We start from the raw sequence: 26,822 nt of genomic DNA, 5'->3' as shown, positions 1-26,822 counted from the left end.
TCCTAGTAGCCCTTTCCTTAAATAAAAATTCACTTGTACTAGAAAAATTTCACACCTATTTTAAAAGAAGCAAGACAATCATAGTCCAAATAATAAGAATGCAAATTAGTCTTCCTTCTGTTCCCTTTGAACAGTCTATGATGTAGAAGCAGATCAGAGTAGATGGAAAATCTACTTTATTCTTATGCAAGTCTGTGGTACAATATGTAGAAGGGTTGAGAGTATAACATGAGATCTGAAAAAAAAGATGTTGAATAAAACGAGATTAAGTGCACATCAACTTCCTTTCAGAAAGAGGCTAGAAGTGAGGTTAGTTAGGTTACTCACTGATGACCAATCATCTTCCCACAGCACACCTATCAAATTAAAAAACCAAGGCAGCTAATGAAGGAACCTTTCACAGCTGTGTTCCCATCACTGTTACAAAGCTCAGTTTACTAAGGAAATCCAATCCCTTCAACAACTCAGGAAATTAAGAGATTTTATTGTGTTTAGGTATGTAACCCACCTTGGCAACAAGGGTTTTTTTTGGAGAGTGGGTAGGAAAGCTCTCTTTTAGTATTACACACTGTGGAATTAAAACGAAGAATTTCTGTCTAGGAATTGTGCAGTTGCTGTAAATGCTTCAGTTGAGAGTAAAAATTGTAGCCTGTTAATCCAAAAGGCCACAGACTGTGAGCATTCATATCAATCAGGTTTTGGTAATCAAGATTCCTGTTCACTAATAATATGGAACATCTCATGATATGACTATATTTGATGCATGGTAAAAGATATAATCCTGGGGTTAAAGCTGTGGACAGTAATTTGGAAATGTGGATTCTAGCAATAGTATAATCTCCCTGTGTATTTCTTCAATCCAAAAGACAAAGAGTCTTTGGAAGAGTATCAGTATTGGGCTGTATAAGAATGCAGAGTATTCCAATAACCTTAAAGCTACTAATGGTAGAAATATTAACATGTAAAGCTTCTACATAAAGTACCTCCAGAGGTAAAGGATATATTGACCAAACTGGCCAACAGGGACAGTATTAGAAGTCTCTTCAGGTATTCCACCTGCACAGCAATTATATTGGCCATGATTTCCTTCTAGTCCAGCATAAGAGACCTACATTCAACAGCGTGGAAAAACCGAAGACTAGAAAAGGTAAGGCTATTTTTTTCAATATTTTTGGAGAAGTGTTTAAAAAAGTTTCATAAGATTGTATGTGTATTAAAATAGTATGTCTAGAAACAGGATTTGAACACCCCTGTGACACACTGTAGTTATCTGTTACTTTCCTTCTTTTTTCTCATCTCCTCCTGTAGTCTACAGAAAAAATCTTTTTACAAAGTCTCTAGCCAGTGTTTCTACAACACCTTCCAAACCCTAATGCTTTTGCACAATGGTGGGAAAGAGGAAAAAAAAAATATAGTAATATCACTGTCTTCATCTCTGCAGCAAGCACTCTAACACATCAGACCAGACACATGGTACTCTGTTCTCTGCCATCAAAATACTGGAACAGCTACTGGCTGAATGTACAATTAGACCATCTTATGGACTTAAGGTGAAAACCTGGGCATGCTGCAGGTAATTACATCTTTGTCGCTACTTCATCAGGCCTACAATTTCATCTTTTATTTCTTAGAAAAAAAATGTAGATAAAAATTTATCTCTTTTCAAAAAGACCCTCTAAAGCACAGATACCTCTGATAAATTAAGTTTTTCTTCTATTTTTTGTATCTTAGCTTCTTCATTCTGTTTGTCCAACTCCTCAAGCCACTTATTCTGTTGCTCATGCTTCAAAGCACTAAAAGGTTGTTCCTGTGGCACAGCTTCCTGAAATAGAAGTGCTAGTCTCTTCCTTGTACAAAAAATTCAGCACCTTGTCTAGCCACATAATAAAGACTTGGCAAAAAGCTCTGCCTTCAGTTGCTTGGCATAACTGGGCTGTTCTCCTGCACAAAAAATATGAATGTAAGTTTGTAACCATAGCAAGTGTCTAACTGCTCCATAAAAATGCTTCAGTTGTTAGAAAGATGCCAAATAAGACAGTCTTTGAATGTTATTCTAACTTAAGCCATCAGATTCTCACACCAGAAAACTGTACTTACAGGTATCATGAATAAAAATCCCTTCCTTCTTCCTGTGGTTCACTGCTCAGTCTGTGTTCCAAGTAGATTTAGCACCAGGATCTAATTAGTAGTGATCTATCTCAAGTGAATTCTAGATACCATGTTCATTCTAGTGTTTCTGCTCCTTAATGGATATCTTTATCATTAAACAAACTCCAGTGACAATGAGAACTTTCAATACTGACAGAAAACACTCTTCCATCACTGCCTACTATCAGTAACTCAAAAACTACTTCTGCCATCAATGTATGTTTTTTAAAGTCTTTCATTTCTGATAAGTTCCCACTTCTCAATTTCTTTAATGCATACTTAAAAGCTAATTAACACTTCATCTCACACCTCTAGAACTGTTCTTCACATCAGTCCTGAAAATTCTCAGTCTTCAAGGCATCAATATTTTGATTAACATTAAAAAAAATTAATACAAATCTTTAACTGGAGCAAAAAGGTCTCCTGAATTATTCTGGCTTAGGAGAACTACTGAAGATATACATCTGTTGTCAATAAATCAGTAAAAAACCAACTCCATGCAATTTGAAAATCTTACCCTGAAAACAGATGCTGCACAACTGTCAGCTGCTAAATCAGAACAAAAATCAGAAGACTGCCCAGCTGGAGCACTTGAACCATTCAGTGGAACTTTATTAGCTGCTGTGGTTGAAGGAGTTGTACAGACACAGTTTTCCTCAGTGGTAATAGAGTCAGCTGGAAACATTGTCTGAAAATAAAGTGACCACTTTATGACTTGATACATTTAGCTTACCTGTTGTGTTTGTATTAAATAGCCCATAATAAACAAGTAAATTATACTTCTGGAAGTGGTTAGTCATTAGAACTTCAGCCACAACTTGTAACGAAGCATCTCATACCCAGTATTTCTTAATTATGTAGATTGAAACAAATTCTTATGGGGCAGAGCAGCAACTTTTCTAGAAATGCTGAATATGCTACCAAAAAAAGCAATTTGCTTTTGCTCTAATAAATGATAGCAGGTACAACCCTAACTTTGGTTCAACAGCAATCAATTGGAAAAGTCTCATCTGAGTATAATATTATTTATGTGCACAGCATTTTCAGAGTGACAGCTAACTTTTTAAAAGGCAGTTTAGACTAAAAGTCAAATTGCTATGCTCATTAATATGTAAGCCACCAAATATATGTGAGTTTATGAACAATATAAATAATTATATAACCAGGAATTAAATTTAAGATTATTCTTCAAAACAGAACTAGAAAAGATTTATACCTTTTAGTTAGGAATCAGCATAGGAGTTGTGAAAATACAATTGGAGCAATAGGTAAGCGTGAAACAGGGAGTTCAGCAATTTATGCCATGAAAGAGTTTAAAGTAACCACTGAGATTGGACTCGTACAGAAAAGAAAATCTTGTATGAATTAAAAGTTGAACTGTTCTGGAACAGTGCTGTGGAAACTATGTGCTCTTCTGTGTTTAACTGATAGCCTTACCTTATCTGGGTCAGCTGTTTCCACTTTCTCTTTATGGGTTTTATGATTGCCAGGTTTTGCCCAGAAATAACCCACCTCTCCCTCCAAAGTTTCTTTCAGTTTCTTCTTCAGTGCTACCTGTTCATCTTCAAAAAAAAATAAACTCTAGTAAGAGTTCCTAATACAGATGTGTAGCAGTTTGTTTGTTTGTTTGTTTTTTAAAAGCAATGTATGTCTACCCTGTAATTATGACTGTAAAATGGACTACAGGAGAAAATCACCGTTTTCTGACAAATCAGTCTAAACATGACTCTACTCTTAAGAGGATAGCAGCTGAGTGTTTGCCCAGAGATGCAAAGGTAATTGGGGAATCTCTCAGATAAGACTACAAAACACTGAAGGCTTAACAGTGGCCCAGGGAAAGAGGGAAATTAACAAATAATGAAGTATATAAACTCTCTCAATTTTATTATAACAGTCTTGGACAACTGTAATATCATTAAAATCAATGGAGCTATACATGGAAAATAGTGACAAGGCAGAACCAAACCCTAAAACCAGATGGTCTACACCCAAGTTGAAAACAAAACACAACACTCCTGCATGTGAATCATAAAAGGCTTAATTTGCCAGAGAATTTACTACTGCATTAAACATTCTTATTTTTCTACAGAGATTCCCCTTGGTTGGTGATGCGGCAGGAGTGCAAACCGTTTCAAGTTCAAACTGCAATTTGATACATTCAGTCATGCTTGTAGATTAGGGTGACACTTTTCCCATTAAAATACAAATTAAATTGTTAATGATAATGGCTATCACTAGTGGCATAATGTGACAAAATCCATGGCAAGTAACGCCTAAAATAAGAATAACAGAATATATGTGATTATATTTATTTGGTTAAGAAGAATTTTTGCAAGAACTTACAGATAATCTTTGCATAAAATTTTGAAATTCAAGAATATTAATCTGTCATCTGTCTTGCAGATTTATAAAACTATGTACTTTCCATTTTGTAGCAACTGCACTGATCTAAGTAAATTTAAAAGAGCACAAGAAGCACAAATTTTCTTGTCATCCTGTGTGTAATAAATTGATCAAAAATATATTCTATATCTCATAAGTACCTAATTCCTTCTTCCATTGGGTCTTTCGTAATTCTAATAAGGCCTTCTCCCCTTCTCTTTCACCCAGGGTACTAAACATGTCACCAGGTTTCCACAAATCCTTTCTAGAGAAAAGGAGGGGAAAAAATAATTTTACCTAAAAAGCTAATCTGTTAATTTTAAAGGTAACTTTATAATTAGTATTTATAAAGATTTTTACTGTGATTAAGAACTACAATATGAATCTTCATTGGAAATACAATTTTTGTAGACAGTAACACAGATCTACATACGTAACTTTCTGTTCTGGCTGTGGATATGCTTCTTGTTTCCTGCTTGAATCAGAGTTAGCTTCACCGCCAACAGATGACATTTCACACGTTTTTTGAAGCAATGCTATAATGTTTTCCTCTGGTGCCTCATTAGTAGCTGTGGTAGAATATAAATATATAAAAAGATATACGAACATATATATGACCACTAAACTTTCTTCAACATTGAGAAAACACTTTGAGAACAGTAGAAACTTGCAAATTCCCCGCTATTTAACATAGCTGTCTTCAGCCCTGCTTGTACAGTTAAGGCACATAAATTACAACTTCACAGAGTATTTTTAGAATGATAGACTTAAGGTAAACACTTGTTCTTAGCTAAGAGCTCAGACTTTGAGACTCTGCTTAATTGCAATGTGTCTTACTCTTGGTGGCAAAAGTTGACCACCTCCACAGGTCCACAAACAGAAGTAAGGATGTAATACAAGAAGATACACAATAGTTCTTACGCTTCTGAGTAGAGGAATTGGAAGAAAAAAAAAATTACCCTTCAACAGTAATATTACAGTTAGGCAAAAAGATACATGGACACCTTCAGGCCAGAAGAAAATGGCACTCCTAATCTTGAGACATATGGCAAGCCCTGAACTCTTCACAAAACCAAAAGGGCCTATCTCTTTGATGTATTGGGTTTTTTGTTTTTTTTTTTTTTTGTTTTGTTATTTTTTCCAAGCTCCTAATGGTAATGGTACAGTGCAGTTCTACTATGGTTTTCCCCAATGTAAAATGGTTCCTTTTTTGCATTAAATATTGACAGAATTGCTTGCCATTTTGCTCTTCAAACTACTGGAATACCATGAAGCAATCCTCAGTTTTTACTGTTAAAATTATCAAATTCTTAGTTTCAAACAGTAACAGGCAATTTCAGATCTATAATAGCAAACAGTATTTTGTCTAAGACCATTAGACATGAGCAACATCTCTGCAGCCTGCAAATAAGCTTAAATTATGAACTCAAAGTTAAGCTTTCACACTTCGCTCTGTTTTCATGAAATTAACTTACTCAACTATAGGTACCTTACCCATTTTCTCTTGTTTTTCATTATGAGTCTCGGAGAGGCTTCTGTTTCCTTCTCTTATAGTCATCAAAATCTGTTGAAGCTGTGCTTGTGTTAAACACACCAAACTTCTTAGGTCTTCAGCTGATACACATGGGGTTTGAGGTTTCTGTTTACTTTTTTTATCAATGTTAGTATTCTCTGAATCAGGGTATCTGTTTGTGCTCTCTCTCTGGAAAATCAGGGAGTGATCTTTAGTTGCGGTTTCATGTGAGGAGTATTTAGTAACTTGCAGTTTTTCACCTTTCATCACTGATAAGCTTGATTCACTCCTTGGTTTTGTTAAGTTTTCCTGCTTCATACAAGCATTTTGTGTCAACCTCAGAACATGTTCAGTATGCCTTATTCTCAATGCCTGTTTCGGTGCTCTGGCTTTATTACCCATCTGTTAAAGCAATAAGTTTTCACCATTTATTAAATAAGGAAATAAAACTGCACAGTAACAAATGAAAACATGATTGAAGCAACAAGTGTCATTTTACTCGGTATAAACTAATGAAGTATCTTCATGAGTACAAGGAATACCTTGGAAGAGAATACAGCACCTAAATTTGAATATTTAAAAATGACAGTACAAAGAACAGTGACATAACATTTAAAAGAATTAATAAACATTAATTCTGCTTTTCTTTGGTGTTTCTGAAGCCTGGCTTCAAACAGGTGTATGTTTTCACCATAGAGCCAGTATTATTTCAGTCTTAATGTTTCCATTCTGCACTAAAGTTTTACCCTTTTCAGGGTCCTTGATGCACACTTTTAATTATCTCCTGTGTATTAAGACCTTTTTCTGCTTTCTTTCCTACCCCAACCCACGGCATTCCAATTTACTCAGAGACAACCTATACAACTAAACTGGAACTTAAACACACTTCAGGTCCCTATTTTACCATAATCCCTTTAAGTTCTCTGAAAGTTTTGATTTAGATGATTTCCTGTGCTGCTGTAACTTCTTAGCAAAGTAAATTAAAGCATTTTGCAAGGGTAGAAAGTGTCATGGAACTTCTAATTCATCCTTTATAATAGCTACTGTGAACCTGAGAAATCACAGAATATCTCAAGTTGGAAGGGACCCATAAGTACATATTTATCTTTCATAAATATAATTGATTACAAGTATTTAGACAGTTCAAATGTGTTCTCAAATTTCTGTGTTAACAAATTAACTAGTCAATTTGTGTGCTCTAACCAAAAAAGTCCTTTTTCCACTTACCTTAATTGCAGGCTTTGATTTATCTTTGGGGAAACAAACACAAACATATGAGAGAAGTATTTAATAACAACTTCCTCCTGAAAAACAATCTTGAAAAATTAGTAAAGTGTGACATTAATCTGATTTTTGTAAGGCAGGGGGAAAGTACTTTCCCCATAACATCTGCCCTAATTATATATTCTTTTATTATTTCAGTATACACACTTCAAAAGTACATTGCAAAAAGTTAGATATATTCCTGTTATGTTTAATATAATACTTATTAATAAAGAATATTACAATTTTGATTAATAGGGGGAGTGTGGTATTCAACACAAGAAATCCTGCTCACATGGCTAATGGAAAAGAGGGAGAAAAGAGTAGGGATGATATTTTAGTGGAACACATCTGTTGAAATCAAGGCTTCTTCAGCTGCACTATGCAATTATTGCTCTGACAGTGGTTGTTGCACATTCTGCACTGGTAGCACATATACCTTCTTTTTACATTACCAATTAAAGATAATAGAGAACACTAACTGTTCTTAAAAGCCTGTAAAACCACACTATTAATAGTTTCCAATTTAGACGAACATTTTAAAACTTGGGAGCATGCTGTATTGTTGTCCTGCAGAGACAGGCATTAAATCCTGCACCATCTTTATGTTTCAGTAGTAAAGGTGTTTTGTGGCTGCGTTTATCACTGGGTTCTCAATCAACCCTCATCTGAGTAGGTGAAAGTGTCACTTTTTGACTTCTTTCTGGCTATTCAGAAATTAAACAAAGTGGGATCCTACATGCTATGCAAACCCAACTTCTCTGTGGAAAGGAGAGATATAAATATGGTCGTTGCCATCACACTGGGGGGATACATAATGTGGAACTCCAAAGTGCTGCTTATGGGTTATTTTATTTGTTTGTTTTTTTTTTTTTTTTTCTCTTCTGTGTAAGGGAGAAACAACTATCCTGAGTATCATTTTAAACTACTGCAGAATCCTACTTTAGCCCCTAAGACTGTGAGCCATATTTGACAGTGCAGAAAAACTGAAATCTGCAAGTAATACATTTTGATACAATTTTGTACACAATTCAATTCAAGGAAGTGCTGTTTTTATCAGTTGTACAAACGTGTTAATTCCTGGACAAGAGTGCTTGTTCAAGGCTAGTTCAATGTCAAAGGTCATGCTTTATCTTAGAGCACTATGGAATCTACATTGGCCCTATCATTAGTGATGCTAACTATGATTGTAAAAAGTAAAAGCTGTAGCATTGCTGTTTCAGAGTTGTTGCAAGGTTTTTTTTCTAGTAGACTGGTATTCCTTACTGACTCAAAATACCCTGTAATGCCTCATTAGACAGCTGCTCAGTAAATGCAGAAAATTTATTTAGAGGGCATTAAACAGTGAATTCCTGTATCCTGACTGCTATGTAGAACAGTTAGGGAAAGTGGACTTGTGCTTGTACAGAAACATATGTCTGACAAATCACAAAACCAGAAACTTAATGCTTAATTATGAAGAATTATGAATGCTTAATTATGGAAAAGTCTATCTCAGATGGTAGTAGTGAGATCTGGCCTAAATAAACTGCTTATTGAAAATTATGTCAACTGCCAAATACTAAAGCTGCTTTAAAGTCAGAAATGTGACTGTAATGATGTAATTCTGTGTAAATTAAGCAGTCTTACTAGGCCTCTTTTTCCTTGGTAAGTAAGATGCTATAAAGTTACAGAAATTATCAAGTTATGCCAGTCAATATACAATAGTACTTAAAATGGAGACCAGCTGTAAATAGTCGAGACCCTTTGCCAGCTGTTCACCGGTAGACAGACTATTCCAAAGTTCATTATCAAGCTGGTAAGAGGACTTGTAAACAACACGCAAATATTCTTCTTAATATGAAAAATATTTCAGTAAAGCTGTGCTTCATGTTGCTTGGATCTTAGGTTTAACTTCAAGAAGCTTTAAAAATTACTTGAGATAAATGATGTAAAAAATACCAGAAGCAGCTAAAATTAGCCTAGGCTTTCCATCCAGCACTTCAGTTTCAAGTTTCAGTCCATCACTGCAAAATGGGAGAGAGAGAGAGAGAGGGAGGGGTATCTGAAATATTAAGTAATCTAATAATGTAAGATTTTTACATTACTAAGGACAATTGTACTTAATTATAACACTGTATTTACTGTTGGTCCAGATAGTCTTTCATACCCCAATTTTTTACGTTTGTGGGAAGTTACTTAATATGAAGAAATCAAGAGGCTTTGAAGAGGGGCTATTTTTATTATTGATACTGGAACATTTGGATTTGCATGTTACAAAGTAAATCTTCATGCTGAAGGTGCCACTCTGTTGCTATACACAGCAGTATGCATGCCTCAAGAGTTTTAATAATCCAACAGTATAAACTGTGTGCTACAAAAAATGCTAAAGAAGTCTCCCTGAACGCCAATGCTGATCACAAAGAGAGGCTGTATTCTAAAAACAGTTTTTGTGTTTCCATGCAAAATCGTCTACCTTTTAAAGTGAAACAAATGTTATTATAAGGGGTTTAAAAAAAACAAGTTGGCAGTGTTTAGGTGTATGAGTGTAAAGTACCCAAACGCTTTTCTTTCTTCCGTGCACTAATTTGAGAAAACCTAATACGAAGATTAATGTTCAAACCAACGCTTATCTTCAAGCTTTCATCAAAGAAAAAAAGGAATAAAAATGTAAAAAAATCTAATAAAACTCAAGCTCACACGCAACTTCCCTGTTAGCACAGAAGCGTCTGAAGCTGTAACTCTAGACGTTCAAACAGCACAGGGCCATTCGGCAGCTGAGCCGGGCCCAGCGCCTCTTCTTCTGCGCAGACGCTTTGGGGCGGCGCGGGGCCCGGGGGCGCCGCTGCCCCCCGCCCCCCCTAAACCGCTTCCCAGACCCCTTCCCGAGGCCCTCCCGAGAGACGGGTCTCTTAACCCCTCGGCTTTGTCACGCAGCTCGCTCCCGCCGCCAGCGCCTCACCGCCGCGGCAAGGCCGGGCGGGTTCCCGGGCCGTGAGGGGCCGGGGCCGTCCCTCCCCGGACAGATCCGCGGCCCCGCCGCTGGGAGCGGCTCCCGCTGCCAGCCCCGCGAGCCCGTTCCTCCCCTCCCTCCTTACCCCAGATTCATGGCTCCGCCAGCGGCGCGGAGGAGACGCGGCGCCCGCCGCCTCTCCGCGCACAGCGGCTGCCGGCCCCCCACAAGGAGGCGGGAGGCGATAGGCTTCCCGCGGAGCGGCGGCCGTGCCAATGGGCTCCTCGCACACAGCGGGGCCCGCCGCCGCGAGGCGTTGTGGGGGATGGAGTCCCGCGGCCAGGAGAGGTTGCACAAATCCCTCTGGGGGTGCAGAGCCATTCCAGGGGGGATTATCCGCGGCGTGCAGGCGGCTGCGGAGGGGACGAGAGGGGAGGGAGAGAAGGTGGGAGCGCTACGCAGGGTGGAGGAAGGGAGGGGGCTCTGCGCTGTCCGAGCCGGAGGCTGCTCCCGCCCTAGCGACCGCTTTCCCTGGGAGGGTGGCTACTTCTCGCTCGCCTGCTGGTTTTGTTTTGGTTTTCCTGGTGTGGTTTTGACGAAGTCAGACCAGGTAGGGAAGAGGGGCGTGCGGCTGCAGATGAGGGCAGAAATGGCTGTCGGCGGCAGCCGGTGAGGGGCTTCGCCCGCCCGCCCCGGGGCTGTGGGGGCAGCGGCAGCCCGGGAGTCCCCCCGGAGAGGAGCGGTGGAAAGCGGAGAGTGGCTGAGGAGGGAAAGAGCCCCGTGTCCCGGCGGGAGAGGGGCTGGGGGGTCCCCGGCAGCGAACCGCTCCGCACCCCGATGCGCGGGGCGTATCCTCGGAGGGCGTTTTTCAGCCTTACCTTCGGCAGTCTTCGACGGGTAGTGCTACTCAGGAGAGTCCTTGGGCTGCTTGAGTGGCTTCGGCAGGACAGTCCTGTTGAAAACTTCGTGATCCAGCCCTTTGCGATCGTCACTATTTGGTGGGTTTCCCAAACCGTGCTCGAGGTGGTGGTGGGTATTTGTGGTCCTTTTGTGATGTTCTTGAGAAGCTTTTTAGGAGCTGAGTGTGAAGCACCGTCCAGTCTGTTGTTTTGTAGGTATAGCGTCTTGCATAACAAAAGATGTAAACGTGCAAATTTAATTAATCTACATTTTCTCTCAGGCAAAACATCTTCGACTTATGTAAGGAGGATTTGGATGCGTTATAGTCAGATTCAACAGAATGCTTCAGAGCCAGTTAGGATCTTTTACTATTCAAGATGGTATTTAACCTTTACACTTAAAGCCAAATGCTTACTGAAACCCAACACTTCAAAGGATGTTGAGACCCAAAGACTTGTCTTGAATAGTGTTGCTTCTACATGTAGTTAATTTTGTCAGGCCAAAGATACCATATATATGGGGCGGATCCTGTAGTGCTTACTCCAGCTGACAATAATAGAAGTTTTGCCCTTTTGAGACTGCAAAGGAAACAAATAAGCAGTAATAGAGGAACGGACAATGAGGCAGAGCTCTCTGCCATATTATCTGAATTGCCTTCTTTGTCTTTATATAAAATTAATATGTCGGTCATCAGACAAAATTATGTTTTTTTTTCTAAATATTGCTTCTCAGCTGTTTATGTGGTATTTATTGATTGTTACATCAGCTAATGAGTCTTTGAAACTTTCATTTAGGGACTAAAACAAAGGAGGAAAAGAAAAGAACACCAGAAGTTTTTCTCAGTAATGCACTACATATGGGGTCCAGTGAAGCACAGAACATACAAGATATGTTGTTGATAACTGCTGCCGTGTTTGGCTGGTTTATATCAGTGTCTGATCAGAATCTCCCTGGGGCATCATCAAGAATAAGCTCTGAACATTAATTTGGCTAGCTGATATGTTGTAGGATCATCATTAAGTCTAGAACTGAAAATTTTATAGAAGTGGGACAAAATGAAAGAATACATGATTATCAAAGTCTGTTGAACAATGCTTTCCCACAATTTTGAAATTGTTTTCTTGTACATCAGGAAAGGCATTGTCTGTTTAGTTTGGATGAAATCATTTAAAATGGGTACCATCTGTTTCATTATCTACTGTCCAAGAATAGGAATTTTTGTAGTGTTCCATACAGCAATTATTTTCTTTTATTATTAACCCAGTCCCAGAAATACTGCTTTAAGCTGTACCCTTTTAATTAATTCAATATTTAAAAAAAAATATTTAATGGAGTACTAGTGTTTTGTTGTTTGTTGTTTTTTTTTTTTTCCTGAGATACTTGTGTTAGTATTAATATTTCTAACCTGTCAGTGTACATATTTTAATCTTTTTTTTTTTTTGGGTAGCATCTCTATTGGTATTCATAATCCCTTCTAATTAATTTAATAGTCTTTATATACCTATTAACTTATGTTCTGGTTAGTTCCCTCAAAACACTCAAAGTAAGGTGAGGTGTTAAAGAAACCTTAACCTTTGTTTCTTTCACCGTCTTGCTTCTCCCAGAAGTTAATTCACTGAAATGTAGCATTACCACAGAGAAACTAAATCTTAGTTTTCTGTAGACAGTCACCTCTTTGCTAAGGATGTACAGAAGACTGAAGCATTTTCTTCTTCCTAGTCAGCTTCCAGTATCGGTAATCTATTAAAACATTGTGTCTGTAATAAGTGGCTCTTCACTTTCATGAGTCTTCTATGCCTGATTTCATCCCGACTATGTATCTGCTAAGAAAGTGATAAGAGCTGCAAGAGAATGTTCTTTTACGATGAGCAGGGCATGACTAGCTACACTATTTTCACTGGTAATTTCCTTCTTATTTACTTACCACATTTTTTCTGATCCAATCATGGCTGAGCAAAAAAAGGGGAGAGTGGGCACTAAATCATTTTTCACAATTTCAAAATTTAGATTTCGTCCCCTGCTTCACAATGGATTTCCCAAATTGATAGATTTCTATTCTACTTGCAGAATTTTAAATTATATACTCAACCAGACCTGTCTCCTGACTTTTGTTTGAGACAGCAGGTGGCAATATAGTTTCAATCATCTCTCCAAAAATTTAACTTTGTCATACAGTAGATCATCTTAGAAGGACTCTAAAACCATTTTTTTTCTGAAACAATCAGTTTCACAGTCCATTTGGATTTATTTTTATTTTAATAATTTATAAATTAAACATCAGTGTTTGATAGAGAAGTGTGAAAAACAGTTCTATCAAGAGCTGATAGCAGGTGATCCAATGCTGCTATCTGTAGCTGTAAATAAAACTTATGTTTAATTGATATACTTGCAAATTGACTCTATAGCCTGCTCTTTTATCAAGATGTCCACAGAAATGGTAAGGCTGTTTTTCTGTTCATAGTGAACCTTTCCTGAGGTGTCCAGCATGATACCAGAATTAAGATTAAATAATCCTTTTAATACAAATCATAGTGGTTTCAGGACTTGGAAAAAAAATACTATTCTATTCTTTGTCTACAAGTTAAGACTGTCTAGAAAAGTTGTTCTACATATGTGGAATTGAAGGTCCCAGAATGGGATATGGTTGAGGAGTACAATATACAGGCTTAATTGATAATTAATCACAAGTCTGTTTCAAAAAGCCACCCTGATACTAAAGAGCAATTCAGACTCTTAAAATCAGGTTGTTGGCTGTAGCATTATGGGGGAGGGGAATGCTTTCAAAGTAACAGAATAAACCTGTCCCCTATATTCTGTGTTTTTCTGTTCTATGTTTAATGCTGTTTGTACATGAGTATGTGTGAAATGTTACAGAGAATTAATTCATTACAGTAGATTTCAGGAAGTCTGTAATACAATTGTACTACTACATCACTATCCAGTTTTGTTAGCTCCAGAAAATTGATCACTTTTTTGTTTAGGTCATAGCAATTCTACAGTAAACATCTGCAGAATCAAGAGCTAATCACATGCTAATCACTGTTTGCTAAAACTACGTGTATTTACTTTTGGTATCATTAAGAAAAAAAATGAGAATCAGGGAAGCTCGAACAAAGTCAGCTTGTATCCCTCTTTGAATTCATTTTCATTTTATTTCAAATAAGCAGATTGTAACTTGTGTAAAAGGAATTCCTACACTAAAAAAACCTATTGCTTCCATTAATGCATACTTGGCTTTGTATTATCATGAAGGCCAGATAACTTTTTTTTTTTTTTTTCCTTTCAAACTACCTTGGAAATTTCCTCCTGAAATATCATATGTTATTCCCACACTAAGAGGCAGAATTTTAAAAATATCCAATGTCCCTTAACTGAACTGCCTTTTCACAAGGAGTCCCTATGTAATGTTTACATATTGTGAGAAGGACTGTATCAAAGTATTTATTTATCAAAGCTGGAAAGTAGAATTACTCTGTCCCACTGCAGAACAGTTACCTATATTGCACTGAGAGTGTATTGTGCACTAATTCTGATAGTAGAAATTTTAAACAGTCTAATTACTTGCAGCCTATAAATTGACATACTTTGTAAAGTGAGCAAGGAAATCTAGCTATCTAGTGTACATGCTATAATTTAAAATGTTTTTGAAGAACCAATAAAGGAATCTTTGAAGCTAAATCCTACTCTGTTATACATTTTTAAAAATGCTTAAGTTTTTTCACCTTTCCATATTTGTTACTATTTTAAATCACGGGAACCTTTCAACTTTAAGACAATTCCTTCCACTACTTAAAGAGGGTTACAGGAAAAATGGGGAGGGACTCTTTATCAGGAAATGTAGGGGTAAGACAAGGGGTAACGGTTTTAGACTGAAAGAGGCTAGATTTAGATCAGATATAAGGAAGAAATTCTTTCCTGTGAGGGTGGTGAGGTGCTGGCCCAGGGTGCCCAGAGCAGCTGTGGCTGCCCCCTCCCTGGAAGGGTTCCAGGCCAGGTTGGACGGGGCTTTGAGCAACCTGGGCTGGGGGAAGGTGTCCCTGCCCATGGTAGGGGGGTTGGAACTGGATGGTCTTGAAGGTCCCTTCCAACCCAAACCATTCTATAATTCTATAATTATTCTATTTTATTTGAAGAGTTTTAACATAGGTTGCATCAGGTGGTAAAACTCTAGCCTTAAATTGTGGTTTATCTTCCCTGTATCTTTTCACTAGATATAAAATTAATTGCCTCCACTGACATACATTTTTTGAAATATGCAACTATGGAATTTACATCTGATCATCAGGCATTTTTGTATTTTGGGCTGGATGCTTTGCCCATGTATTCCAAACTCTGTGTGGATAATATATCTATTCATGACACTATGTCTCATTGTACAGACTATATTCTAAGTTGCCATGATTCCCTATTAACTTTTGTTGTTTTATTTACTGATTCTTATCTGCAGAATTTCATGTCAATATTAGAATCCAACATAATGGTCATAATAGGAGTTCATGTGGAATATCTGAAGAAATCTAAAGATTATGTTTCCTGTTACTACTTGTCCAAAAATATTTAAAGTGCTTATGTTTTTAGGAAGGAGAATAGAGGAGATAATGCTTATTTCTATAATGCAAGGACTGCTGGAATGCTTGCAGGAAAAGTTACCAGGCTTTATTTCATTTCCTGATAAATTAATCAACAGCATTCCTAAGTCCTTTACTTATAATTCCAGATGACTGAATAAAAATGCTTTCAGGCTACATGCATCTCTTCCAAGGATCATGAAACACTATACAAAGCACTTCAATCACTCATTAATTAAACTTTCTAATAGCCCATATAAGCAAGGTAAGAGGATGAGATTTCAGTGGGAGGTAGGTGTTATGAAAGTCTCATCAGGTGTCTGTCTTGATCTCCAGACACATAAATACCATTAATATGTGGTCTTAAGTGACTTAAGAGAACAAGTTCCATTGATTTTTCAAGCACTTGCATACTCATGAAAATCCCACTCAGAATTGTTATGCTTGTTTTCTAGGTAGATAAATGGAGTAGCACAATGATTAAATTCAACATTGTTAGTCATAACTTCTGGAAGCTAGAACAATGGGGGTTTGGCCTGGGATTGGGTTTGTAAATGCGTTTACAATACAAATGCGGCTGAGAGGGTCACCCCAGAGTACATTTCTTTAGGACTTGCATATGAAATATAGCCAGATTTGCATTTGGCATTGTCGCTGCATGGGGGAGTATTTCTTAAATGGTTGAATATACTGCAAGTGTGGTTTGAGTCCATTAATCTCTGGTTTTTATCTTAATTTTGGGGGAAGGGATTCCCAAACCTCTTCAGAATAAGATTCACATAAAGCGTGTCCTTTAACCCTACAGTGACAGACAGAAATCATCATCCTTTCTCTTAATACTCGTATGTAGTTTCTCAGGGATTTCCAGCCATTGCAGATATCATAAAGTAAATCAGGAATGTTTGTGAGGTGTATTTAATTTTTCTTTGTGAAATTTAGTAGTTTGCACAGGTGAGCAAGTGGCAAATCCCTGTCCAGTGCTCTTCAGATGGGCACTGAAACAAAGTTGACTGCTGAAGAACAGTAGCCTTCAAAGCATGAAGATGTCTTACATGCTGCTGGACAGGTTCAATGTCATATGTAATTTTCAGGTCTTCAGAAGTTAAATGGGAAACCTAAACAGTTTTGGCCTTGCTTCCAATGCATATTAGGGACCATAAATGAAATTTTTTAGACTTGTTTTCTTGATTGCTTCCTGCGAAAGGATGAAGAGTGACTATCAACTTTATGCAATCAAATGCCAGCATGAGATGGTGTTAATCTTTAGCTAGCATACTTGATGATTAATAAAATGATTGTGTGATCTGTACGCCAAATAAACTGACTGTGGAAATCAAACAAGATCTTTCTTTCAAGAAGATCAGTTACTTTCTGGCACTCCAACTGATACAGGACTGCATGTTCTGATTTTAAAATAATATTCCAATTAGGAGCTTGCGTGATGTCCCTAAATTGGAGTTTATATATGATATCATAGATTACTACACACTAAGAAGTTTTTAAACACTAGAATATTTCTGAAATATATTCCTATGTAGCAGAGGAATGCAGTTCCTGAAACCTGCCTTTGTGGCCAGGAAATGTTCAGACCATACATACTGTAGTTTTGTTCTCAGTCTGGGATCTTGCACATTTCCTCTCTTCATATTCATGGATTTAAATAGTAGTTATACTTGAGATTGTGTTAATAGGCATTGTCTTCATATAACTTGTTACCTTGAAATGACTATTATGTGAAAGATTGGTACTTTTATGTTCTCAGATATACAGTTTAGACCACCAAGAAGTACATAAAGAATGTAAGGAAAGTATGTTCTTATTGCATATGTATTACTGAACAACATTAAAACAGGAAGACAAACTTAGGAGTAAACCACCCAAATGTATGTAAATTGAAGCCTACAGTAGTCTTTTCCTTTTGTAACCTTCAGTTCCATCAGTTTGATTGGATTGCAGACAAATTCACAGGTTGCTCTAGTGGAGTTGCGCTGTATCAGAACAACAGTGAATCTTACTTTCCCATTGAAAGTTATTTCCTAACTCTTTAATTAGCTTATTGGAATGTATAGTATTTCTAAGTACCTCATGCACATCTCTGAATATTAACCTTTGCATGCACCACTGTTTGTGGGAAATGTTCAGAAAATTCCAGTAGTTTCTTTTGGGAGGAGCATTTCTTTAAGTGAGCCTTGCTTCAAAAAGACAAGTGTACTTGCTGCTTATTTGTTGTCTGTATGTGGCACATGGTACTTTGAAATTGCATATAGTTGTCCAAGGTTCTCGTCACAGTAATACCATGTCTTCTTTCTTCACATGGCAGTCTTAAATGAAAAAATTAAATTCTCAAATCCGTTACAAAATTTATTTAAAAGTTTATGTGACTAAAAAACTATTTATGTGTAGTGTTGTACTTACCATAGAGTTGGTACGAAGTGTAGAAATAGAACATATTGTAAGGCAAAAAGCTATCAAGCAAAGAATGGATTGTGATCTAATTTAAGCACCTGAGCGGCTGTGGGTTTTTACCAAGTTTTTTTTTCTACATTCTTACTAGCAAAGAAACAAAACCTCATGGTACTCTACTACACAGTGATTGTCAAAACACAGAAGAGTCAAGTCATATTTCTTACAAATATATACCTCATCAAATGTTGGGGAAGAATAAAGCTTACATCAAAATAACAGTATTTTCTGGTAATGAGATTAGAATATTAATTACATAATGTTAATATGTAACATCAAGTTTGGATTTTTAAAAAAAATTATATTAGTAATGATCAGCCTATTAAGTGATGATGGACCAGTGTTTCTTTTGAAGGACGTATCATCTTTTTTTCCTAAAAGTATTGTTTTGATATAGTTTATAATAAAACACTATGAAAACAAAGATTACCACTTAACGTTTCATTCTTGTCAGGAAAACATCTTTTGCAAAATACTTACAAATGAACCTCTTACTTCTCAAGACTTAACTGAAATGCATTATTCAGAAATCTGACAACTCAGTACAATTTGCAAGCTGCAGAGAATTCAAAATAGTGTTCGATGTCTAGGCAGAAATTCACTGTACAGCAGGGAGTTTAGGTAGGTTCTGTGCTTTTTATCAGCCCATGTTGTGTTTAATTAAGACATGTCAAGCATCTCAGGATTATCCTTTGACAGCTAAGAGTTTTTGCTCTGGGTTAATAAGCCTTATTTTTTTACTCTCTTCCATTTTTCCCCTTCATATAAATCCAGTAGGCTGTCAAATCTTTTATTACTTTTCTTGAAGGAGACTTTTTTGGGTAGAAATATCATACTGGCACTGATGCATTTTTCAACTTCATGCATAGTTAACTGTCCTTTGTGAACTGATGAGGTTCCGCTATATAGCAGAAGCATTTAATGTAATAAAATTAATATCTCTCAGCAGATATAAAATAAATATCTGATATGAGGACCACAGAAACTGTCCTCACAAGAAACCAACCAGTATTGATTCAAACATACACTAATGAAGGCTAGATTAAAACAACCAAAACCTTAGCAAGAAATAGCAGAAAATAATAACCAAAGTGAAAGAGTAGTGATATTTATGTGTACTATCAAAGATGAATGATTATCATAAAGCGAGGAAAAACTGTAATAAATCAAACACTAATAAAGCAAAACTATATTATACTTTAAAATTAAAAATGTCATCTTAAACTCAAAGAGGCCAAAAGAGTGGAGAAAAAGGGGAGAAAGGTAAGTCCTTTGCATACCAAAAATGGATCAAGTCACTGAATATTTCTGAGCAAGTGCTTGATCAGGTCTTATGCAGATAGCTTTCTCCTCTTCTTTATTCTTCTATATATACATATATGATTAAAATACAGCTTATCTTAAGAAGAAAATTTCCCTAAATTGTTAAAACCCCTAAGATAAAAACAACTATATCAATTAAATAGGGAATGTTCATCAGAGAAAACATCATGCAGACATGAAACATCATGCAGAGAAAACATCATCAGACAAATCATCATGCAGAGGATTTACTAGGAGAAAGCACTGAAACAACCGAAGTTAAACCAGCTGCAGAAATATAAAAGAAAATGATAGCTTTAGCAAATGAATGCTAGTAATTATATTTCTATCACTTTGTATTATATTGTGTGTCTTCTTGGGATAAGATTTAACTTGTTCAGAATGTGAACCATTGTGATTTTTAGAATTTAGGCGAAGGGACTATTCAGAAGAACCCCTGAGGGAAATAAAAAGCATATGTTCATATTGTAATGGGCAATATCTGAAAAGTGGAAGGTACATTCTGAGCTTCTGGGGCTTCTTGTGTTCAATTTTTAAAACCAAATTTTCAGGTATTTTAGAGTAAATTTACTATGGAGTTGCATAGCTGCCTCAACTTGGGAAGTGAGGGAAGGTATGAAGTTGCTTATTTCTTTAAAGGAAATAAATGGAGTTCTGTGGTATCAGAAAAATAATAGACATAACAATAATAAACAGAAAAATAATTGACATAACAATAACAAACATCTTTAATAGCAGCATTAATTAAAAATTGTGTGGCTTTGAGAAATCAGCTATGAGTTAATTTTTACCTTCAAATTAAATAATTGAAGTATAAACAGGAGAGGAGATGATTGTCATTTATCTTCCTTTAATATAAATATATTCATTTATATAAATGGATATCCTATGTATCCTTTTATTGTAAACTGGGAATTGTTGCTAAAGGAGACCATGCCTTCTTTATGACATGACATTATCACAGGATGACAGCATATTAAAAACCCCTTTTTTCTTCAAAACTGTTAATGTTTTGTATACTTTTTCCAGTTATTTCTGACTGGGGGGAACTATAAAAATGTTACATATATTAAAATAGTAAGGGCATAGTAAATACAAATACTACACTTATTATAATACGATTTAGGAAAAAATAGGCAATATACCATTGTGTTATTTAGGGAATATGTGATTATTTAGTATATTAAGAAAATTTCTGAAGGTGATCAATCTAGATCACAGCACTTCTGTGTGATAAGGGAAGAGAAACACATCCACGGGCCAGAGGTAGATACAAACAAGCGGATATCTCTACAACCATTCTCAAGATGATTTTGTAGTTTTGCTAATCTGATTAGGAAAAATCTGAGTATAGTATCATCAGACTGAATAGAAAGCTGTTTGTACTGAGAGATAACTAGTAGGATTTTCTACCAAATTCCCTCATCTGCCCTTTACTTTCTACACTGTAAACAATGCTATTTTCATAGGCATTTCCATATTCTCTTGTCCTTCTCTTTATCAGTATCTGGTTTCTTCCCAAAATTTCAGCACATTCCCTTTCCCTTCACCCCTGAGCTGTACAAATTATTGGATTCACGCTTATTGTTGTGGTTAAACCTGTCCAGCAGCCAAACACTGCACAGCCGCTCCCCTGCCCTGGAGGATGGGGGAGAGAATTAGGGGGAGTAAAGGTAAGGAGTCTTATAGGTTGAGATAAAAATAGCTTAATAATCGAAATAAAATGTAGTAGTAGTAGTAATAATAATAATAATTAGAAAATACAGACAAGTAATGCAAAATGCAATTGCTCACCACTCACTGATGGATGCCCAGCCATTTCCTACTAGCGATCTCAGAGAAGAGAAGATCCCAAAACCAAAATCCTGCAAGCAAGAGCCCCCCCTCTAGAAGACTGAGCACAATGTTACATGACATGGAATATCCCATTGGCCAGTTTGGGTCCGGTGCTCTGGCCATGCTCCAACTTCTTGATCACCTGCACACGGGCAGGACATGAAATTGAAAAGTCCTTGATTTCTGAGCAACAGCTAAAACCAACTGTGTATTACCAACATTCTTCTCATATTAAATCCCATCATGAGTCCAAAACACAGCACTATTCTAGCTACTACAAATTAAAATTAGCTCTATCCCAGCCAGAACCAGGATACTTATTCTTTTGGGGAAATAACAAATTGTTTCAAACTTCATCTTCTGTATTATATAGATTAAGAAGAATATGTAGGAAAAACTTACATGTCTACTTAGCACAATTTTCTTTTTGGTCCCATGGGTTTTCATTTTGTTGATCATTTATTTCCCTATGGTTGTTGATAAGAGTATTTAACCCTAAATATATATATATATATATAAAAAAAGATATGATTGTCCTTTTCCTTGCCATTTTTGATAGTCCCTGTAACTGTGTGAAGAATTCTGTTGGGCAAGTAGAATTTATATACATTTTCAAAGATAATGTTAACATTGCAGGTTATACATGTTGGTGAATCAGTTCCTCTATTAGGTTGATGTCATAAATGCTCCCAAATGGAAAGTTTTATTATGGTTTTGACTTCCCTTTTTCAGAATTTCAGAGTTGTAATTATGGTTGTCAATAAGTGAAACTGAATAGATTTCTGTAGATTTATAAACTCTGTCCTAACAGTTCTATTTAAAGAAATTCCTAGGATTTCTTTGATATTTTGTGCAGTACTTCATAAATCTTTGACTGACCAAATGGTGCATAAAAGTTAACCAGAGCATTAATAGCAGATTCAGCCCTGACTAAAATAAATAAATGCAGAAATTGATTTGGCATAAAAATCATCAACTCCATTGAATCCCACCCCCCATCCCATCGCCCCAAATTTAACAATAAAAAGGCTTTTAGATTTGGAAATGGTTTGCTTTTATCCTTATATGTTGTTTTTAACCTGTCCAACGCTTGGAGGTAGTTGAAACAGAAAATGCAGCATAATGGATGGAGATTTAACAAAAAAGAAAAGAATGACCTGTGCTGATGTAATGCATTCTCTCATGTTTTTCACGAGTGTCCCCTTTTGTCAAGTTTTCTGAGCAATGCTCTTTAATCATAACTTGCTGCTTAAACCAAGTTGGGCTTGAACTTTGATATATTTCAAGATAATTTTAATAAATCTCAACAAATGCTACTTGCTGAATATTGTCACTTTCATATGTGCTTTAGAATTTCTGAAGATGTAAATTCATTTAGATGGCTGTAATCCTTATTAGTCTCTGAAGAGAGTATTCATTGTATCTGGCAATAATTGTTTTGCAGAAAATTGGGAAAACAGCCTGGATCTCTTGAATGGTTTATGATTCAATCCCACTTCATGAGTAAGCTTTGCCAGCTGTTTTGTTTCTACCATGAAAGCTTTATATACACACACACACATACTTAAATATATATATGGGGTTGTTCTTGTAAGTATACATACACAAAAATGTATATAAGTATATACTATATTTCTTTTCCTTCTGAAAGCTTTGTTCTGTTGCATTAGATAAGCTTGAATAGAAACATACTGGGACACAAGTAATTCAGGATATTCCTTTCAAACAGGCAAAGGAGATTTATTAAGAAAAAGAGATAAAGTATTGTGCCATGGCTTTCAAAAATCTATGCTTCAAAGAAAAATACACTTTATCTAGCTACTACAAGATGAGACTGAACTTGTGATGACAAGCATGACAACAAATCATCATGTTGCTTACTGTAGCTCAAGTCAGTCTAGTCTTCCTTCTGCAGTGACTTTTGTGTTCTACTGCAATGCAAATGTGTATCTGATAGCGTTACTGTATTATATTATGGAACAAATTAAATCTGCCAGCAATTATTCCCTTATCTACAAGAAATTGCTTCATCCTTGTGCAAATCTTTACAGGTTATAAAAAATTGTCAGTTTCTGAAAGGGTGTCCTATAATATTATGACCTACCTAATGTTTCTAATTGAGTATGCTTTTACAACATGTGATAATTCAGAAGCATATATTATTGGATCTTAGTAAGAATGAGCCAAATTCTGTCACTTTTATGCACACTAAATAGAAAATAACTTGGTTTTAATGGGATTATTGCCAGACCAATGGAAGTTTCTAAGGTATATCAGTAAAGTTGCAAAGCAAGAGGCTGCAACACTGACACAGTAATGACTATTTCTGTTTCTAACAGTGATTAAAAATATTTTCCCTGAAATTTTGTATGAATATTCTTAGCTGAGTGTGTGCTTTTTGATTTGTATTTAGAGAGTTAAAATACAGAGCCAGATAGATCGTGTGCTTCTACTATACTGTCAGAAATGCCCAAAGATAGTCTGTGAAACAGCCATGTGGCCAGGAGCTGAAACACATTAATTGTTATTCCAGAATAATTGGGATGTAACCTTTTCCCTCCCTGCTCCACTTTTCCATTTGCAAAATAGGGCAGTAATATTAAGCCATTTGACAGGATTTTTCTTCAAATACGTTAGAGTATGCTGAGTGGTATCTCACTTTCATAGCATGTACATTGCTCTTGTTTCCAGTAACACAGAAAAACGCAGTTTCATCTCATCTCTATGGCTACATGGCATTATGCAACATGACTTTTGGAAAATTGTAAGAGGTAGGCTTTTTTTTTTTTTTTTTTTAATCAAGGTAAATAAAATCTTTTGTTCACTCTCAGAGTGAAGGCAAAATACTGGAAATAATAGTATCAGAAAGGCTACATGGTTCTTTGTGTGTATGATAAATAATATTTCACAAATGATATAAGTAACTGAGAACAGAAGTACTGAAGCTTTGCACAAAAGCTTTTTGGAAAGGGATTCCTTACTTAGGTCTTGCTATACACGCATCACCCCTGATAGCTACTGTACAGAAGTGGTTAACACCTCTTGTCAGTATGTCTTCTTTGACTTCCATTTCTTTCCTAAAAAAAGGAGTTATTTATTGTATTTTAATATTTCATGCTAAGGAAATTAACAACTTAGACCACTTAATATCTTATTGAATGACCTTTGCATACTCACAAAGTTGGAATAAGCCAAATAACATCACCATGGAATTAAGCTAAACTTTGAAGGCCACTTGAAAGGTCATGGAGATCATAAAATGCTTAGACATTTGAATCTTAGTTTGGTGAATGAAAAGGTGATATCTGTGACACTCAGAGCTGATTGTTGTGGGTGCAAAATAAAAACAAAAGGAGAAAAATAGGGACAGTGGGACTGTTGACTATCTAAAGGGCAGAAGTTTCTGAGCAAGTCATCAGCAACTGATGTATGAGAGTTCCAAGCACAAAAAATATTTTATATGTGCTTCAGAAACTGAGCTTCTTTTTTTTTTTTTTTTTTTCTTCATAATAAGCATGATATGGATTGTGGCAATGAACTTTTTTTTTTTTTATTATTTCGTAATAAGCATGATATGGATTGTGGCAATGAAGGCTTTCTATTCCCTCCTTCCATCTGTGTTCTACATCCATCTGTCATACTTTATCCCTGTTTAGATTGAAAATGTTCTGGATTTGTGGCAGTGTTTGTATTTACAAGCCAAACAATCAATAGGATGAACGCGACAGAATCTGTGAGATATCCTGATACAACCACTTGGCAATAGGACCCCTGCTACAAGAGGCCATTTTTGTTATTGGAGTTGCTAAAGTCTGGCATCTAATGCTTATCACGTTACAGCTGAGAAAAAAAACACAGTTGCACTCTACTGTCCTTAGGACACACCACTTCTGAATAATAACAGATCATCCAAAGGATGGCTGGAAACAACTGGCATCAGAGTGAACAGAATGATAATACTTCCTAAAATACAAGACTCAGGCTAATCAATAAATAGATTTTTTTTTTTTTCCTCAGATGACAAAGCCAAATGTCTAATTGTTACTGTATATACAAGCTCTATAGTCTTTCCTGAGTCTTTAATTTGTTACAAACTGGATATGTACAGAAGGGGGAAAAAAAGGAAAATGATTTATCAATTCCCAGTTCAATGTTTTTATTCAGTACTATCTTGAATATTATTACTGAGGTCAGATAAAAACAATGGTTCTACTTCTCTGAGAAAGGTTCTTTTTCCTACATACTTAAGGATTTTTTACTAAAATTACACAAACATTTTTTTTAGATTTAAAAATGCTATTCCAGTATATTGTTAATTTATCCAGTTAACTCTATGACAGCACTTTCTGGATAAGAAATGTTCCTTTTTCCTAGAGAGATATGTATTTAATATAAACAGTAATTTAGATACATACTTACTCAAATTATGACTCATGAACAGATTGGAAATGTAAAATAAATAAATTAGGAAATTTAAAAATAGATCAGAAGTAAACTTACTATATTTGTAAAAAGGGTATGATTGTATCAGTAAAGCAGCAGAGGGCAACATGATTATTACATGAATCTGCACTTTGAAATGACACCCTTTTTCTGGTTTTTGTTTGTTTGTTTTTTAAAGTTCTGGCTTGTAGTATCTGAACTTTCAACTAGAAAGATTGTAGCCTGATACTATTAGACATGAGAAGCTTTTTCATACAACTAAGCCAGCATTTTTCACCATAGTGAAAGAAAGAAGCTTCTTGGCTATGTTAAAAGATCCAGTGGAGACATTACCCCTTTGTTCACTGCCATCTTTTTCTGTGTGCCAGTACAAGTGTTTCATGCTGTCACATGTGGAGCCAGACTGAGAACTGATCTGACTAAAAATTTTGTATAGGGAAAAAAAGGGACACTGGCAGGGAGGTAATTTTCAATTGATCACTTTCTTGACTTTCACTATATAACCATACAGAGCTATGCTGTCATAATGGAAAAAATTGTGGTGCAGCACCATATATGAATTGGTAGATCACTGAGTAGATGGATAGCAAGGAATGTAAAACCTGGCATTGCTCCTAAAGTAATACATGTCAAATTATGCCCTCATTTCTATCATTGTGGTAGAGATTTTTATTTTCCTGTTAACTGTGGTAAGATGAGCTCTGGAAATGTCCATAAGTCAAGAGTTAAAATACAGACCAGGCAGAGCAAAGACTAGCTATTGCTAGTGCTAGGAGACCAAGAAGAGACTGCATCAAAACTTGATCTGCAGCATCACTGCACCTTATATGAAGAAGCAGTTCCTCAAAAGAATCAGCTACTTCCCTGCTGGTACTGATGTCAGATGAGAGAAGATGATGGTATGAACATTTAAAAAAAAAAACATTCAACTGAAAAAGAGACTATAACTTCAGGAAAAAGCTACACACTTGTAATCTATTTATTTAGGAATAAATTAAATTGTTCTTGTTCGCTGGCATGATGAAGCTTATTATTTTCTTAAAAGAGCTCC

General features: G+C 36.1%; 2 protein-coding genes across 11 annotated transcripts in view; one reads left to right on the top strand and one right to left on the bottom strand.

Annotated features, from left to right (window-relative positions):
* The window catches only part of CCDC66 (coiled-coil domain containing 66), a 35,330-nt gene extending 24,861 nt beyond the window's left edge, over positions 1-10,469 (bottom strand). For 6 of the 9 annotated variants that reach the window (XR_006165983.1, XR_006165984.1, XM_042799760.1 and 3 more), the window contains exons 1-9: positions 10,384-10,450; positions 9,248-9,312; positions 7,271-7,293; positions 6,025-6,445; positions 4,964-5,099; positions 4,692-4,795; positions 3,586-3,710; positions 2,666-2,836; positions 1,691-1,822 (exon numbers count right to left, since the gene is read on the bottom strand). Coding sequence is in view for 7 of the 9 variants with exons in the window: in XM_042799760.1 (XP_042655694.1) it covers positions 1,691-1,822; positions 2,666-2,836; positions 3,586-3,710; positions 4,692-4,795; positions 4,964-5,099; positions 6,025-6,445; positions 7,271-7,293; positions 9,248-9,312; positions 10,384-10,394 (1,188 nt within the window). In the remaining 2 variants the exon portion in view is untranslated. Of the gene's footprint in view, positions 1-1,690; positions 1,823-2,665; positions 2,837-3,585; positions 3,711-4,691; positions 4,796-4,963; positions 5,100-6,024; positions 6,446-7,270; positions 7,294-9,222; positions 9,313-10,383 lie in introns of those variants that run through there. The other 3 variants (XM_042799757.1, XM_032984363.2, XM_042799761.1) reach the window with 3 other exon arrangements.
* Positions 10,470-10,625: 156 nt separating this feature from the next.
* Positions 10,626-26,822, top strand: part of ERC2 (ELKS/RAB6-interacting/CAST family member 2) — a 559,477-nt gene continuing 543,280 nt past the window's right edge. The window contains exon 1 of one of the 2 annotated variants that reach the window (XR_004405890.2): positions 10,626-10,848. The gene's annotated coding sequence lies outside the window, so the exon portion shown is untranslated. Of the gene's footprint in view, positions 10,849-11,046; positions 11,237-26,822 lie in introns of those variants that run through there. The other variant, XR_004405889.2, reaches the window with a different exon arrangement.

Source organism: Tyto alba, unplaced genomic scaffold (assembly GCF_018691265.1).
Source record: "Tyto alba isolate M040663 unplaced genomic scaffold, T.alba_DEE_v4.0 Super-Scaffold_3, whole genome shotgun sequence".
NCBI lineage: Eukaryota > Metazoa > Chordata > Aves > Strigiformes > Tytonidae > Tyto > Tyto alba.
This window is presented reverse-complemented; position numbering and strand designations above follow the sequence as displayed.